The 16,125-nt window shown below is 48.8% G+C and overlaps 3 protein-coding genes across 5 annotated transcripts in view; 1 reads left to right on the plus strand and 2 right to left on the minus strand.

Moving 5' to 3' along the window:
• Window positions 1-16,125, minus strand: part of dis3l (DIS3 like exosome 3'-5' exoribonuclease) — a 208,260-nt gene that overhangs the window by 35,663 nt on the left and 156,472 nt on the right. The window lies entirely within an intron of this gene.
• Window positions 1,204-8,441, minus strand: e2f8 (E2F transcription factor 8). Of its 3 annotated transcripts, XM_062470688.1 has the most exons (15): window positions 8,302-8,441; window positions 8,163-8,218; window positions 7,096-7,168; window positions 6,705-6,950; window positions 6,453-6,606; window positions 6,010-6,324; window positions 5,727-5,888; window positions 5,022-5,159; window positions 4,673-4,888; window positions 4,506-4,590; window positions 3,609-4,116; window positions 3,116-3,382; window positions 2,882-3,020; window positions 2,432-2,748; window positions 1,204-2,140 (listed from the first exon to the last, which is right to left on the minus strand). In XM_062470688.1, exons 3-15 carry the CDS (start codon window positions 7,159-7,161, stop codon window positions 1,994-1,996), a joined length of 2,760 nt encoding a protein of 919 aa, XP_062326672.1. In that variant the 5' UTR covers window positions 7,162-7,168; window positions 8,163-8,218; window positions 8,302-8,441; the 3' UTR covers window positions 1,204-1,993. The 3 variants fall into 3 exon arrangements, with proteins under 3 accessions (XP_062326672.1, XP_062326671.1, XP_062326670.1); XM_062470687.1 differs by having other exon boundaries at window positions 8,163-8,426; XM_062470686.1 differs by lacking the exons at window positions 8,163-8,218; window positions 8,302-8,441 and adding an exon at window positions 7,338-7,512.
• nav2a (neuron navigator 2a) overlaps window positions 10,984-16,125 on the plus strand; it is a 132,118-nt gene continuing 126,976 nt past the window's right edge. Inside the window, 2 exon segments of the mRNA XM_062471740.1 lie at window positions 10,984-11,090; window positions 11,597-12,129. Of these exon segments, the coding sequence (XP_062327724.1) occupies window positions 12,055-12,129 (75 nt within the window). The 5' untranslated portion in view covers window positions 10,984-11,090; window positions 11,597-12,054.

The following is a 16,125-nucleotide window of genomic DNA, read 5'->3' on the forward strand; positions in this document are numbered from 1 at the left end:
AATGGGAGTCTATGGAGCTAAATGGCTAAATTTGTCTTTCGCCTGATTGTCGTTGAGAAATCTCAGATTTGATTGTAGTTTTTGCATGTTCAACATGGATTATAAAACGAAAGTTGAATGAACGAGTATTTATGTCCTTTTGATTTTTTACAGGGTGAGTCGTTGTTGCCCATAACACGCTAGCATTCTGCTAATGAATGCTGATTGGTTAGTGAAGGACTGACTACGACCAGAGATCCCGCTTGTTGGCATCCGAAGCGGGATCCATGTCACAATAGGTGCGTTCGACTTCATGCAGCGCCGGCGTCGCCTGCAGCCCGGCTGACTTGAAGCAGCCAATGGCATTCTCAGCTTCAAGGCATCCGTCTGCAGCCGGCTGTCGGCGCCGCCGGCGCTGCATGAAGTGGAACGCACCTATTCTCATTGGGGGCTTGTGGGCGTGGCTGGACAAACAGGGCTTGTGGGCGTGGCTGGACAGACAGGGCTTGTGGGCGTGGCTGGACAGACAGGGCTTGTGGGCGTGGCTGGACAGACAGGGCTTGTGGGCGTGGCTGGACAAACAGGGCTTGTGGGCGTGGCTGGACAGACAGGGCTTGTGGGCGTGGCTGGACAGACAGGGCTTGTGGGCGTGGCTGGACAGACAGGGCTTGTGGGCGTGGCTGGACAGACAGGGCTTGTGGGCGTGGCTGGACAGACAGGGCTTGTGGGCGTGGCTGGACAGACAGGGCTTGTGGGCGTGGCTGGACAGACAGGGCTTGTGGGCGTGGCTGGACAGACAGGGCTTGTGGGCGTGGCTGGACAAACAGGGCTTGTGGGCGTGGCTGGACAGACAGGGCTTGTGGGCGTGGCTGGACAGACAGGGCTTGTGGGCGTGGCTGGACAGACAGGGCTTGTGGGCGTGGCTGGACAGACAGGGCTTGTGGGCGTGGCTGGACAGACAGGGCTTGTGTGGAGCGATTCATTTCTCTGTCTGTCCTCACTCAGGCATGGAACAACAGGCCCTTCTCAGAGTGCTGCTGATTGGGCAGCTGCTGTGCTCTGGGTGGAAGGTGTGAGAGGATGTGAGAACAGGAGTACTCACTGCAGGTGAGTTCAAATAAAAGGCAGGTGTACCATCACACCTAGATCATTTTAATGATCTATGATTGTACAGAGTGCCTTTGTGGTTCATAATGGTAAAACAGTTGTAAAACCATAGACATGTAAACAATATTAATAGTTTATTTACCACTTCACATTTACAATGACATCTCAGAGAAATGTAATGCTCAAAGTACACTTCCTATAAATTAAAATGTCCAATCAACATTTCCTGATTAGCCTAAGAAGCCTTCCCGTACATTCACATCAGCATTAAAAAACAAATCTTTTTTTTTTTAAGGGTAACAGTTAACATGTACAATGTGCAAAAGTGTAAAGTTACTATGTTTTACTGACATGAAAATATTAATCTATAAAACATTCCAATCAAACATTTCTTTTTCAGTCATCAAGTCTTGGAGGTAAATACTGTAGATTGAGGAAAAATTGCAATTCTTTTCTATGGCAACTCAACCCAACTCAACCCTAACCCAACTCTTGGAATCTGTTTCCATTTTGCAGAGCATGAAACGTTTTGGCAGTTTGTGATTGATTTAATTTCAATTAATATCAAACATGTATCCACTCCTTTGAACCACAGTCCACCACCAGATCCTATCACCCACTGGCATTACACACCCTTTACCAGTATCAAAAGTCAAGTTGTCGTAATTAAACAGTAAGCTCCAGTCTATTGTGTTCCAGACCTCCAGGGTTAGCAGTTAGCCTGCTGTATCAGGGCAATATTTGGAGCTAGCAGTCAAACAGCACCAACATGTTTCCACAACATGTTCACATACAGATATGGAGGCCTTAGAGACTCCTGGATATTAAAACTAGACAGTCTTAAGGTATACAGTACCCTTGTGATACAGTCAGATGGTTCCCACACGGCAGGTCAGCAGCGTCTCGTCTAGCTGTCCTCCACCTCCAGCCTCCTCTGGGGAACGTAAACGGTTTTACCGCTGGTTACCACGGTAGCCAGCGGGGAGAGGGAGACGGGGGTATGGAAGAAGCTGTGCTGGGGGAGGCTCCTCCCTTTGGGCGTGGTCAGCAGGGGCTGAGGGGGAGGAGGGAACGTTAACAACACGTTAGGAACGGTGTTTCCTGTCAACATGGCTGCCTGAGGCCCGGCCAGCTGCAGCCTCAGCACTGGATGATGTCACCCACTACGGGCTGACATCTTGCAAAGCCAGGAACTGCTTGTGTGGGTGTGTTTGTTTTGAGTCAGCGTGTACCACTGTTTAAGCCGGCCTTCTACATCCACATGATATTCATACAGCAGAACAGATGATTACTCCATTATCACTCAAAGACAACACCAAGACAAAGAAGCAAACAGCAGTCTTACCTGCTGGAGGCTGATGAAGGTGAGGGGCTGGCCAGGCATGGCGTGCTGGACCGGCAGGGGGGACATGGGTCTCACGAATACCATGCCTCTCTGGGGGAGGCTCAGATGGGGGGGCCGGGGGCTGGGCAGGGAGGGGCCCCGCTCGGGGGTGTGGGCCTGGGGGGGTCCGGGGATGAGACCCAGGTTCTGCAAGGTGAAGTTGAGGATTGCGGGGCTGGGAGTGTGGTGGCCCTGGGGGTGGAAGGGGGAGGCTGGGGGGGCCCTGGAGGGGGGCAGGCCTGTGGGGGTGAACTCCTGCATCGGAGGAGGCTGGGAGCCTGGCATGGAGAAAGAACAATGTTTAGTCAAACTGAAAACACTTCTGTCTCATTCATTCAGCATACAAACAAATAGTAAATATAGAAAGTACAATGGGGGTTTGGTAGATGCTGTAGGTGTGTGTGTGGGTACCTGCGGTGGGGGTGTGGTAGATGCTGTAGGTGGGGGTGGAGGTCCTGCTACCCTCCGTGCTGCTGGGGCAGCCTGCTTCTCTGGGGCTGAGGACAGCCTGCTGGCTGAGGGGGATCAGGTAGCCTGTAGGGACCAGAGTCTGGACACACACACCACCATCAACACACACACCATGTTGGTGGATCAACATTCTGGTTAGGGTGTGGGTTTGTATCTGTGTGTGTGTTAATGTACCTCTGTGTGTATATTTCCGGTTGTCAGGGGAACAGCTCTGACAGGGGTGAGGCCCGCTTCGCTGTCAGATGTTGCAACCTTCTCCTCCTTCTCCAGGAAGGTTTCCACACTCTGCGCCAGCGCCTGATTGGCTGCAGCGCTGCCAGGGGTGTTGAGGAACTCAGGGTCGAGGTGGAGGGCACGGGGGGAGGGGCGACTGGGTAGGAGACCGCCACGACGAGCCTTCAGACGAGCCTGTAGGATCTCACACAGCTTAGGAGACGCATCCTGCACCAGCAGAGGGGAGGATGCCGAGGAAGAAGACAGGAGAAAGAAGCAAAGAGAGAGGAAGAGTTAAAGACACTGTAGAGTTCTTCAGTCTCAGGTTCATGTTGCTTGTTCCTGTTGGTTACTGGCCTCTGTGATAAAAAAACCAATATCAGGATAAGATAGCGCTGACATTATGATATAATATTATGATGTTGTTTGATATCACTGTGTGGAGGTCTCTCACCCTGCAGCTGGGGTCGCCCCTCCTGGTCTTGCAGGGGCTGCACGCCGTGTCTCTGTCTGCACACGCCCGCTTCAGCGCCGCAGGGCTGCCGGGGTCATGACCCCTGGAGGGCTGGGGGGACGCGGCTGGCGACTGGCGGGCGGGCGGGGCCTTGCCCGGGCTGCGTCCCAGCCTGTCCTCGAACGTCATGGAGCGCACTGCCAGGCTGGTGGGCTGTGGCCGAGCCAGGGGGTGTGGCCGGAGGGAGGAGGGGTGCATGTACAGGGCATAGGATGCTGGCCCTCCGTGCTGGGGCAGCAGGACAGGGATGAGGGGCGAGCACTGGTAGGACAGCGACCCCGCAGCCTGAGAGGGGTACTGCACCCTCGGGGGGAGAGGGGCAGAGGGGGGCTCGGCAGGGATCAACGCTGGGGTCTTGGGGGCTGCAGGAGCCGACAGACACTTCCCCGGCTCTGGGGGGGGTGCTGTTGCCTTGGAGACGGTAGGCTTAGAGGTGTGCTGTACCTCCCTGAAAAGAGACATAGTCTGTTCAGCAGAAGCTTTCATTCAAAGTGATGTACAGGGGCAGTGCTTGAAATTGCGACTATTTTGCTCCTGAAATTGTGTCAAAATATATATAATATAAGGGAGCTAACTAAAGCTAAATAAATCTATAACATCATTTTTCATTTTTTATCATTTCATCCAGTGCCACCAAGTAAAAAACTTAATTTCAATTTTTTAATTTGGACCTGTGATCTCCTGATCTGCAGTCAAATGCTCTAACCACTAAGCTTTACCCCCAGCCTCCCCACCTCAGTGTTGGATCTCAAGGACAAGGACCAGGAAGTTGACCAGAAAGACAAACAAGCACAAAGACAGATGGACAGGTTAAAAAAGCAGGTAAGCATGACTTACATAGACTGCTTGTCAAGCTGGATCTTGCAGATGGCGGCTAGCTGAGCCATTTTGCTGGGAAAGAACCCGCCTCCTGAGGAACCATCTGAAAATCAGAAGCAGGTTTTAGTTTTCAGCTACATCCTCCAGACACCACCAGCTCACAGCTGTATATCTCCAGGACTCACCCAGGGGCCCTCTGACTGGGCTGGTTGGAGCAGAGTTGATCTTCCGCCGGTCTTCCTGGATGCTCTTGGCCAGTTTAATGAGGGAGGGGTGTCTGGTGAAGGTGCGTTTGGCCCCGGGAGAGGAGAACAGATTTTTGGTGCAGTTATCCACCGATGCACAAGACTCCAGGATCCGCTTTGTTGTGGAGGTGTTTGATGAAGTTAGGTTTTCGACATCTGAGACACAACAGAACACGATAGTACCATTAATTAGCAGGGAGAGACATTTCACAACTTTAACTGCTAAAACATATTATAGACCATTCACAGAGATTTATTTGGCAGTGTTTTGGGTCTGGTCAGTACACACCCTCAACGCTAGGGAAGTCTTCAGGGCCGGTCCACTTGTATGCCGTCTTCCTCCCCCTCTCCTCCGTCACATGAACCTTCTCTATCAACTTCAGGCTCCGCAGCACGTTGGCTATGTCATACAGCCTGCGCACCTTTGCTGTAAACACACAAATGTTAGAATCACAGTCCACTTCTTTGACTAAAAATATGCACACAAACCTAGCCACACTAAATATCCCGTGAACATGTGCAACCAAGGTGAATTGGGTTGAACTCTCTCCTCAGTATAAATACCGCCAACCCTTGCCATGTGATGGCTAGCTTTTCGTGGGCGTGGCTAGCTAATGGAGTCAGGTGGGTGAGCGGTTAGGGAATTGGGCTAGTAATCTGAAGGTTGCCAGTTCGATTCCCGGCCGTGCCAAATGATGTTGTGTCCTTGGGCAAGGCACTTCACCCTACTTGCCTCAGGGGGAATGTCCCTGTACTTACTGTAAGTCGCTCTGGATAAGAGCGTCTGCTAAATGACTAAATGTTTATGCTATGGTTGTAGTTTCCTGTGTGAGTCAGAGGACCCTGGTTGGAACCCCAGAAGGGGCCAGTGAGGAGGAAGAGATCCAGATGAGCGACGCCATGACACCTGTGTCACGTGGAACTTCACACCCTGCAGTACATCCCAGCGTTCTGAGGTTCTGTATTCGAAGGTTCTTCTGAACAGCATACTCACTCTTGAACTTGCTCTTGTCTTGGTCTGCGACCTGGTCCTCTCCGATCAGGATCCTCCCGGCCACCTCCAGGCTGACCACCCGAGGCTGGGACACCAAAAACAGCATGACAAACTTCTGGCTCATCACCCTCAGAGACTTGTCCTTTCGGCTGTTCACTGATACTAGACACGGGGGGGGGGGGGGGGGGATGCAAACCACAAAAAAGTCATCACAACTGGTCATCCTTACTTCATATGACAGAGTTGATGTATGACAAGTAGAGCAGGGCTTCAAATGTCTCACCTGCTCTGAACTCAACTCCAGGAAGCTCCACAAAGAACATTTCCTTCGGTCCCTGTTCTCCTTCCTCCAGGTCTACCACCTCCTCGTTCTCCTTCTCCTCGCCCTCTAAGTCGAACTCCTTGTCGTGGCAGCGCTGGCGGATCTGCTGCATCTGCTGGCCGTACCTGTGCTTCTCTCCCACCAGCCTTAGCCTGGCCAGTGTCTGAGGCAGGTCAGCGCGTCCACGCCACGTGTAGCGGTTCTTGGCCAGCCGGCTGACCATGTGAAGGCTCTCCAGAACATTCATGATGTCATAGATCCTCCTGCGCTCCACGCCTGGCCCAAACCACACATTTACACAGTAAGTCAGAGAAAGGCATTGTGGGTGTTTTGTCAATTGGAGGAAGTGATAAAGTTAAGAGTTGTAAAGTTAGGAGTAATAAGCAAAGACACATAGGACTCACTCAGTTCTGTGGCCACATCATCCAGACAAATGTCATTGTTGAGGGCAGGGTTGGGGTAATCAGGGTAACGAGCAAGAAACTTGTGACAGAGCAAACCCAAACTCTTCTCTTTCCTGCTAATCTGCTTTTCTACTTCCTCCCCTAGTTCTGCATCCTGACACAAAAACAAAGATGATTAAAATCAACCGACACATATGAGATTTTGAACCACACAAGTCAAATTATTTTGCCTATGTGAAACTAATTGTTTACCTTTGTTAATTCCATGGTTTCTTCTCCTTCGGGGTTGTCCACACACAGCTCCTTCTCCCTGTTTCTGATCTCAGGGCTGGCTGCACTGATCAGCATTTTCAAGTTTGATGTTGGAGTCCAGGGCTCACCAAGTCCTGCTTCTCTTCCTTTAGTGGGAGTGGTAAGGGAACCCATGTTTCCTTGGTATTCTGTAGATATTTTCCTTGGTGTTTTCATCAGTGCGTGAGGTTCTATAAATACTTTACTCTGTTGAACATCATGTACAGAACATTTTATTTATTGACAATGGGGTGATCAAAATTAATTATAAAAAAATTGTAAAATACAACATGAGCGTCTACTACAAATATTTAGACTTAGTTTAGGATTTGCCAGCTAACTAGACACCAACCTTGGAGTCAGATACAAGTTGATCTCCATGGCTCAGATTTTGGCACTCAAGCAAAGCGCTTGACATTTTCCACCTATAGACCAATCCAAAAGAAAGGGTTGGTTAGTGCTAGCTAGCTACATTACTGATCAAAGTGAGGATGCGCCTAGTGATATTATTATTATTATATTACACTGCTACATTGCTAGCCAAGTTCCTTCTTAAAAATACATTCGCAAAATAATTCGCTTTGTATAAATTACCTTTTCTTAACTGCATTATATTTACTGGGTGACAGCATTCTGACAACCACATACAAATTAAAGAGTTATCTTCCTATTTCCTCTTCATGTAATCAATATTGAACACAAATCTAATCAAAACAGGTCCTGACGCTTGGCGGTAACTGACATAGATTCTATCGAATGGCGGAGTGCTCAGGAAACTATCGACCAATCAGAAGCAGCAGGAAGCGCCGCGTGGGAAGCTCGTGCTGTCCCGCGCAGGTAAATATATTTTTTGAAATGTTGGCGCGGCGGACTGAAACATTCCACTGATGCAACCCCAACATTGAACGTTGTTAACATACATTCATGACACGCTGGTTAAATTCACCTTACCGTAAGTGTGTAATACACTTCGGAAACAGGAAAAGCAGCTATAGCTACAACTTACTTTGTCCACAATAGAAGGCTGACAGATGAGATACGACTACTAGCAAACTAACTGGCCATTTGATAGCGCGCGGGTTCAAGCGTAGATAGCTAATTACCTAATAGCAACTTTGTTACTCAATATTCACAAGATAAACCTTTGTAGCGTTAGATACACACAGCTGGATCATGTTTATGGTAGGGTTATGTTACAGCTAGCCATCTGAAGCCTATTTGCCTAGCTCACATACAGACTTCAGTCGTAGTTCACTGATTCCATACTCCAGTGTGCGCGGGGAGCAAGTCAGCTAACTAGCTAGCTAACTAAATACATACGAACATTCTAGTCAGACGCCAATACATAGCATGCAAGTTACAGTATGAACTGGAAGCTATATTAACATACCACACACAATTCATTCATGGAAGACTTACCCAGAAGTATTTCAGGTCTAGTTGTGCCCCGCTCAAAATCGTATTTGCATCCCACTCTCTAAAAAAGTGGCAATGAGTACAAAATCCCTTACGTAAAATGAGAATGTCCAGTACGTCAGTCAGTGCACTGTAAACTGACCAGCTTTTCCATAGATTAGTTAGATAACTAAATATAAAAGACGGGTGAACACTCTCCTGTTGATACTGCCGCTGTAACTAAGTAATAAGCAATCCACTTGTCCCGCCTAGTAGCACTATGCATGCAAGCAGCCCAGCCCAACCCCCATGAACTCCACGCCTAGTCTGGTCCAGCTCTGGTCTGGTCTTGCACTTCCCCCACCCGAGAGCCCACACCGGGGTGAAACTTGGGAGGCCTTTAGTGTTATTAACACTCAAAGCTGATCAGGACTAATGACTCAATAACTCAGTTCAGCAAATCAAAAACCTTTTTTTATAGAGGTATCTGTCTTATTTGATGTAATCTTTTTATTGTGTTTTATTGTGTTTTCCCTAGTTTTGCTGTTGTGTTTGAATGTGGTATTATTGTTGTTAGTTCAGTCAAGACACTCACGTATTGATTTGACCAGTTATTAATAACTAGAGCCCGACCGATAAAGGATTTTTAAGACCGATACAAATATTTGGTGATTTAAAAATCCGATATTCCGATATCGGCCGATATAAAAAAAATATTTTAAAAATCCAGAAACGTGTAACAAAACAAACTGATTTCCCTAACAGTAGTTATTTGTAGTTTACATTTTGTCACTTTTAGCAGAAGTTTCTCATCCAGAGCAACTAAGTACAGGGACATTCCCCGAGGCAAGTAGGGTTAAGTGCCTTCCCAAGGACACAACGTCATTTGACATTGCCGGGAATCAAACCAGCAACCTTCTGATTAATAGCCTGATTCCCTAACTGCTCAGCCATCTGACTCCTGTTATTATTTACTCACTAAAATAATATGTTAATGCAGTTTCTGATAAATAAAATGTATAAAAATACAAACTTAAGATATGAAACTTAAAGTCCTTTGAACAAAAACACAATAAAATAAAAATATAAATAAAATAAAAATAAACATTCATATTAATTTATCGGCCAATATAAATGCTGATACCGATAGTTTGGAAAATGTAGAATATCGGCCGATAATATTGGCCCGCCGATATATCGGTCGGGCTCTATTAATAACCATAGACATGGAACTCCGACAGCACAGAACATGGGCGTATCTAGCACTGCTGGAGCCCCCCCAAAAGTTTCATTAGCCCCCATATATATATATTTTTTCTTTCATATTTTAAATCTAAATGTGTTAATTTCTCTTCCTAAAACCCACTAGAGGACACTATTGGCCCTGTGGGCTTGACGCACCCTAAGGTGGAGTTGATGAGCGAGATGACGCTCTGCCAGAGTGCTATGCCTGACCTATTCGTCAATTCACGGGTTTCGGAATGACAGGGAACTACCACGTTTAAGTAAAAGTGAAAATAAATACATAAAACATAAAATATGTATTCAAGTTCAAGTGCTCATTCCCTCTTTGTGTGTGCAGCCAGCGAGGTATGTCTGTTGTTACGTGTATGTTTCGTTGTTACGTATGTTTGTTGATTGTATTTATGGTACAGTGTATGTTTGTAAATTAATATGATAACACATGCTAATTCTATATATTGTGATGTATATGTACAGTTCGACAATGTGTTTCATTCACGGAAAGGTATAAATCCATCAAGAACCGGAGTTGTATGTTTCCTGGAGTGAGTGATACTCGTGAAGGAAGGAAATCACAAAGACTATCAAATGGAAATGAGACATGTCTACAGATGATCCAGTAAACCCACTCTTCTCAAGCATCATGGTACAGACCACTCAAGGGCCTGGGATTATACCATCTTGTTAATGATGGGAGAAACCATTTGTTTGTGTAGCCAGACTGAGGGACACTGTGTGTTTCATGTTCTCATTCTGTTCAAAACAGTCGATATCAGCAAAGATAGGAACAAAGCTGTATTGAAATTTATGTTCGCAAATGTCTTAAGAAGCAATATAGCCTATTGCACATGTGTTTTCAGTGGAATACACCCTCTGTGGAGAGAGGGCTACAGAGCTGAAGAAGTGTATGGAGGAGAGCAGACGGGGGAGGGATGAAGGGGGAAGCTGGGGTATTTAATATGGGAGAAAGTCTATGTACATATAAATGATTAAACTCATGACTGGCGAGTGATACCTGTGTCATCATGTGAATGTTAAGTGTGTATCTGTCTGTCATAGACCCAAGACTTGGGTCTAAGTTTATACTTCCGGTTAGGTGTTAGGGGTAGAGAGTTCCCGGGGTTAGGGTTAATGAGTCCCTGGTTTTGAAAGGTAAAAAAAATGTTTAGAAAAAAGTTTCAAAAGAGGTTTTGAAAGGTTGAAAAAATATTTTCCACAAAAAGATTCGAAAAAACGTTTTTGATTTGTTAAATTTAGTAGCCGACTTGTTTCGCACTTTCCCCTTTAATTAACTACATTTTCCTTCTCCCTTTCTCCGGCACGGTAAAGATGGAAAAAGTACACAAATGCTTCACTCAAGTAGAAGTACAAATATCTAATCATGTACGCTATCACTCAAGTTAAAGTAAAAAAGTGTGGGCTCTGACATAGGCTAGCAGTTGTAGTAAAATCAATCAGTAAAGTCACCATTTTGTCGCTAGATGGCAACAAAATCTATATTTCTGGCAAGTCTCCATGGAAACGGACAGTCTAGAAGGTGGGGGGGGGGGGGGGGGGACACACCAGGCGCGCGGGTCGCTGACGTAATGTTATCGATTGAGGAGAATGGGTCTCGCGAAGCGGATGCACAGTAGAGAAGGCAGCGGCTGCCGCACGAGGCGAGGGAGGGTCTTGTCCTTGACGTGAGATCTGCTGCTGTTCATGGACTGGGTGAGTACTTCTATGTTTACATCTTATATTATCGAGCGCTTGTTTTTCAACTAAAAGGGGAGGAATGTATAAGCTTGTGTTGTCTGTCTTCTTACGAGTTTCAGACCCGCGTAAAATCACAGGCAGGTTTGTGATGCACCTGCCCCGTTTTCCGTCTTAAACAGGAACTCTCTAGTCTCCTGCATGAACGGAAGGCTCCGATTTTTTTGGCAAGGATTACTGAAATGTTAAGAACCTTACTAATTTACCATAACACTTACAACACTTTGTGGTATTACGATTTTACCCTGCATTCTAATTACATCACTTACTCACAATTTGGGAACTGTATTGCCCGGATTATTTCACATGGTTTTACATTGTTAAACCCGTCATTAAACCAGTCATTACACTATATGGGTTTAACAGAAATAATACTATTTGTCATTCAACTTTTTTTCTATACTTGTCCAGCAACTGACAATTGTCTTTCCTGTGTTTTTCCTCCCCTGAACATGTGCATGTAGCTGTTCCTGGAGACTGAGTTTGTGAACAGCACTAAGCAGCACATACTCTTCCACACTGCAGAATGTGACCGGATGTCTTCTGGGATTGTCTAATGGAAGATATTAGGTTATTTGGGAACAAGGAGTCATGTTGATCACATCTCCTCAGAGGATCCTGTGTTTGCTGTCAGGTTGAAGGCAGGGTTGCCATACCTCTAGAGGTCTGGATCTCAGGGCCTCCTCCTCTTCTCTGATGCCCAGTCCAGGTCAGCCTCTGTGGGCTAAAAAGTACAGTCAACACCCATGGATGACCACATGCCTGGCTGGCTTCTCTGAGAGCATGGTGATGGATGGATCTTGAATGAGAACGTCAGGGGTTTGAATGACACAGGAATCTCTGTGTTGCTTCCGTACGGATATCAGGTTGGATCTTGTTCGTCCAGAGAAGGAGCGGTGGAGCGCTGGGGAGGGGAGGGAGGATGGAGGGAGCAGAGAACAGCCCCCAGCAGAAGAGGAGGAGGCCAGTGTTGCACGGCCTGGAAGACCAGAAGAGGGTGAGTTATCGTCCTGTTCTGCATGTTCTGAGTTATCGTCCTGTTCTGCATGTTCTGAGTTATCGTCCTGTTCTGCGTGTTCTGTGAACGGCGAGGGGTTCTTCGGTTGACGTTGGAGGCCGAATTCAGATGGTGAAAGTTTTAGATGTTATCAAGGAAATGCAGTTTGATTAGATTTTTTCAGATCCGTGATGGAGGTTGTTGTTACGAGGCTTGCTTCATGAGTCGCTGACCCCTGCTGTGTCCCATGCAGGGATGTGTCTGAATGTTTATTGTGTTCATTCAGAACACGCTTTTATCCAAAGCGACATACAGGGGGGACCTGCAACCTATCGATCTGCTGTGAAAACACTCTGACCCCGCAGCTCCGTCATGTTGCGCTCCATCCCGTCATGTTGCGCTCCATCCCGTCATGTTGCGCTCCATCCCGTCATGTTGCGCTCCATCCCGTCATGTTGCGCTCCATCCCGTCATGTTGCGCTCCATCCCGTCATGTTGCGCTCCATCCCGTCGTGTTGCGCTCCATCCCGTCGTGTTGCGCTCCATCCCGTCGTGTTGCGCTCCATCCCGTCGTGTTGCGCTCCATCCCGTCGTGTTGCGCTCCATCCCGTCTTGTTGTGCTCCATCCCATCATGTTGCGCTCCATCCCGTCATGTTGCGCTCCATCCCGTCATGTTGCACTCCATCCCGTCATGTTGCGCTCCATCCCATCATGTTGTGCTCCATCCCGTCATGTTGCGCTCCAACTATGAGCCCTGCCTGGACGTGTCTACTGATCAGCGCTTCTGGGGCAGAGTGCGTTATGATTGGCCATCAGTGCTGTGCATTACGATTGGCCATCAAAGCGGCAGACCCTTACCATCTGGTCCAGTAGCGTGGCATCAGGTGCTGTATTGTCCTGTGTGTGTGGACGCGTAGCGCGCCTGTCCTGTGTGTGGACGCGTAGAGCGCCTGTCCTGTGTGGACGCGTAGAGCGCCTGTCCTGTGTGGACGCGTAGAGCGCCTGTCCTGTGTGGACACGTAGAGCACCTGTCCTGTGTGGACGCGTAGAGCGTCTGTCCTGTGTGTGGACGCGTAGAGCGTCTGTCCTGTGTGTGGACACGTAGAGTGCCTGTCCTGTGTGTGGACGCATAGAGCGTCTGTCCTGTGTGGACGCTTAGAGCGCCTGTCCTGTGTGGACGCGTAGAGCGCCTGTCCTGTGTGGACGCGTAGAGCGCCTGTCCTGTGTGGACACGTAGAGCATCTGTCCTGTGTGTGGCGGTGTAGAGCATCTATCCTGTGTGTGGACGCATAGAGCGTCTGTCCTGTGTGTGGCGGCGTAGAGCGCCTGCCCTGTGTGTGGACGCGTAGAGCGTCTGTCCTGTGTGTGTGGATGCGTAGAGCGTCTGTCCTGTGTGTGTGGACGCGTAGAGCATCTGTCCTTTGTGTGTGGATGCGTAGAGCGCCTGCCCTGTGTGTGGACACGTAGAGCGCCTGTCCTGTGTGGACACGTAGAGCGCCTGCCCTGTGTGTGGACACGTAGAGCGTCTTTCCTGTGTGGACGCGTAGAGCGTCTGTCCTGTGTGTGGCGGCGTAGAGCACCTGCCCTGTGTGTGGACGCGTAAAGCGTCTGTCCTGTGTGTGGACGCGTAGAGTGTCTGTCCTGTGTGGTGGCGTAGAGCGTCTGTCCTGTGTGTGGCGGCGTAGAGCGCCTGCCCTGTGTGTGGACGCGTAGAGCGTCTGTCCTGTGTGTGTGGATGCGTAGAGCGTCTGTCCTGTGTGTGTGGACGCGTAGAGCATCTGTCCTTTGTGTGTGGATGCGTAGAGCGCCTGCCCTGTGTGTGGACACGTAGAGCGCCTGTCCTGTGTGGACACGTAGAGCGCCTGCCCTGTGTGTGGACACGTAGAGCGTCTTTCCTGTGTGGACGCGTAGAGCGTCTGTCCTGTGTGTGGCGGCGTAGAGCACCTGCCCTGTGTGTGGACGCGTAAAGCGTCTGTCCTGTGTGTGGACGCGTAGAGTGTCTGTCCTGTGTGGTGGCGTAGAGCGTCTGTCCTGTGTGTGTGAACGCGTAGAGCATCTGTCCTGTGTGTGGACATGTAGAGCGTCTGTCCTGTGTGTGGCGGCGTAGAGCGTCTGTCCTGTGTGTGGCGGCGTAGAGCACTTGCCCTGTGTGTGGACGCGTAGAGTGTCTGTCCTGTGTGTGGACACGTAGAGCTCCTGTCCTGTGTGTGGACGTGTAGAGTGTCTGTCCTGTGTGTGGACACGTAGAGCGCCTGTCCTGTGTGTGGACGTGTAGAGCGTCTGTCCTGTGTGTGGACGCGTAGAGCGTCTGTCCTGTGTGTGGACGCGTAGAGCGCCTGTCCTGTGTGGACGCGTAGAGCGTCTGTCCTGTGTGTGGACACGTAGAGTGCCTGTCCTGTGTGGACGTGTAGAGCACCTGTTTGTAATACACCCATGGACCACTAACGTTAAAAAGATTACGGGGAGAAAAGCAATGTCTGACTGTGTAAATTGGAGTGAATGAATCACCCCTTAAGGTCATTTTCAGACTTGAAAAATAGGGGTACCCCATCTGCATAAATGCTTTCTGATGAGGGGGATGCTATTGTGTTGGGGATATTACTATGCAAAGGCTATATGTGGTGTGTGTGTGTGTGAGGAGGGTTGTGGAACAGGGAGTGTGCGAGTCAGTGTGTTCCCCCCTCCTCCCCCCTCCTCCTGGGATGTAGGATGTATGCGTGGGAGGCCTTCTGCCCCTGAAGGTGTGACTGGGAAGCCCAAAGCCCCCAGGACCAGACGGAGGCTCTGTCCCTGGTGGTCCGCAAGCCCACCCTCACCCAGCTGGGCTCGGCCGGCCAGGCGGTGAAGAGACCCTCCCCCCTCCTCCTGGGATGTAGGATGTATGCGTGGGAGGCCTCCTGCCCCTGAAGGTGTGACTGGGAAGCCCCCTGCTGCTGAAATGTGTTCTTTCTGTGTTAGCTTTTATCCAAAGCCATGTATAGGGGGATTAGAACCTGCCATCTCTTGGCCTGCAGTCCAGTGCTCTAACCGCTGAGCTCTTCCCGTCCGTATGATGGGAGGAGAGACCCTGTTTGTTGTTTGATCATTTTGCCACATCTAAGAGTGAAAAGAAGCCCCTTAACATGAAACACAGAGAGGTTGAGTTTCCCTCCTGTTTGATGCTCTGCTTCACTCTTTAACTCAACAGGCCAGGGAGATGATGTTCACTCTCCTCTTCACTCTCCTCTCTCTGCCTCTCTCTCTCTTTCTTTCTCTTCCTCTCTCACTCTCCACCTCTCACTTTCCCACTCCGTCTCTCTTTCTCTTACTCTCGCTACTAAATAATTGAATTGATCAGGTGTGTTAAATTGATCACCTGGGAATTTTAAGAGCATAAATATTAATTGAAGGAAACAGTGATCCCAGCTGCTGTGTCCGACATGTTTTCCAGACTGCGTTCTCTCTGAGGAAGCTCAGTGCCACAATGAGCACAACACAGACTGCTGTTTCTCTGAGGAAGCTCAGTGCCACAATGAGCACAACAACAACAACACAACAACAACATCTCTCTTAGATGTGATGGTCTTTTCATGAAAACATGAATTCACCTCGATAAACACAGGGGCTGTAATTGAATCACTTCAGTCAAGCGGGTGCTACAACTTTACATCATTGCCATGGAAATACGCTCTGGTTCTGTTTTGTAGCTGTATTTGCCCAGTTCACCACGACGATGATATGATTGCGTTATGTGACCAAGTCTACAGAACCAGTACTTCCGAAGGGAGAAGAGAGGAGGGGAGGAGGAGGTAGACAGGGCCCTGCCAGACTGAAACTATGTGGAACAGTAATGGACATCAGTCTTAGACGGACTGAAAGCAGAGGGCAGTGATGTGGGGTGTGTCATAGTGGTGGATATTTACATTTAGTCATTTAGCAGACGCTCTTATCCAGAGCGACTTACAGTAAGTAAAGAGACATTCTCCCCGAGGCAAGTAGGGTGAAGTGGCTTGCTC

The sequence above is a fragment of the Osmerus eperlanus genome, chromosome 10 (genome assembly GCF_963692335.1).
Source record: "Osmerus eperlanus chromosome 10, fOsmEpe2.1, whole genome shotgun sequence".
Lineage (NCBI taxonomy): Eukaryota > Metazoa > Chordata > Actinopteri > Osmeriformes > Osmeridae > Osmerus > Osmerus eperlanus.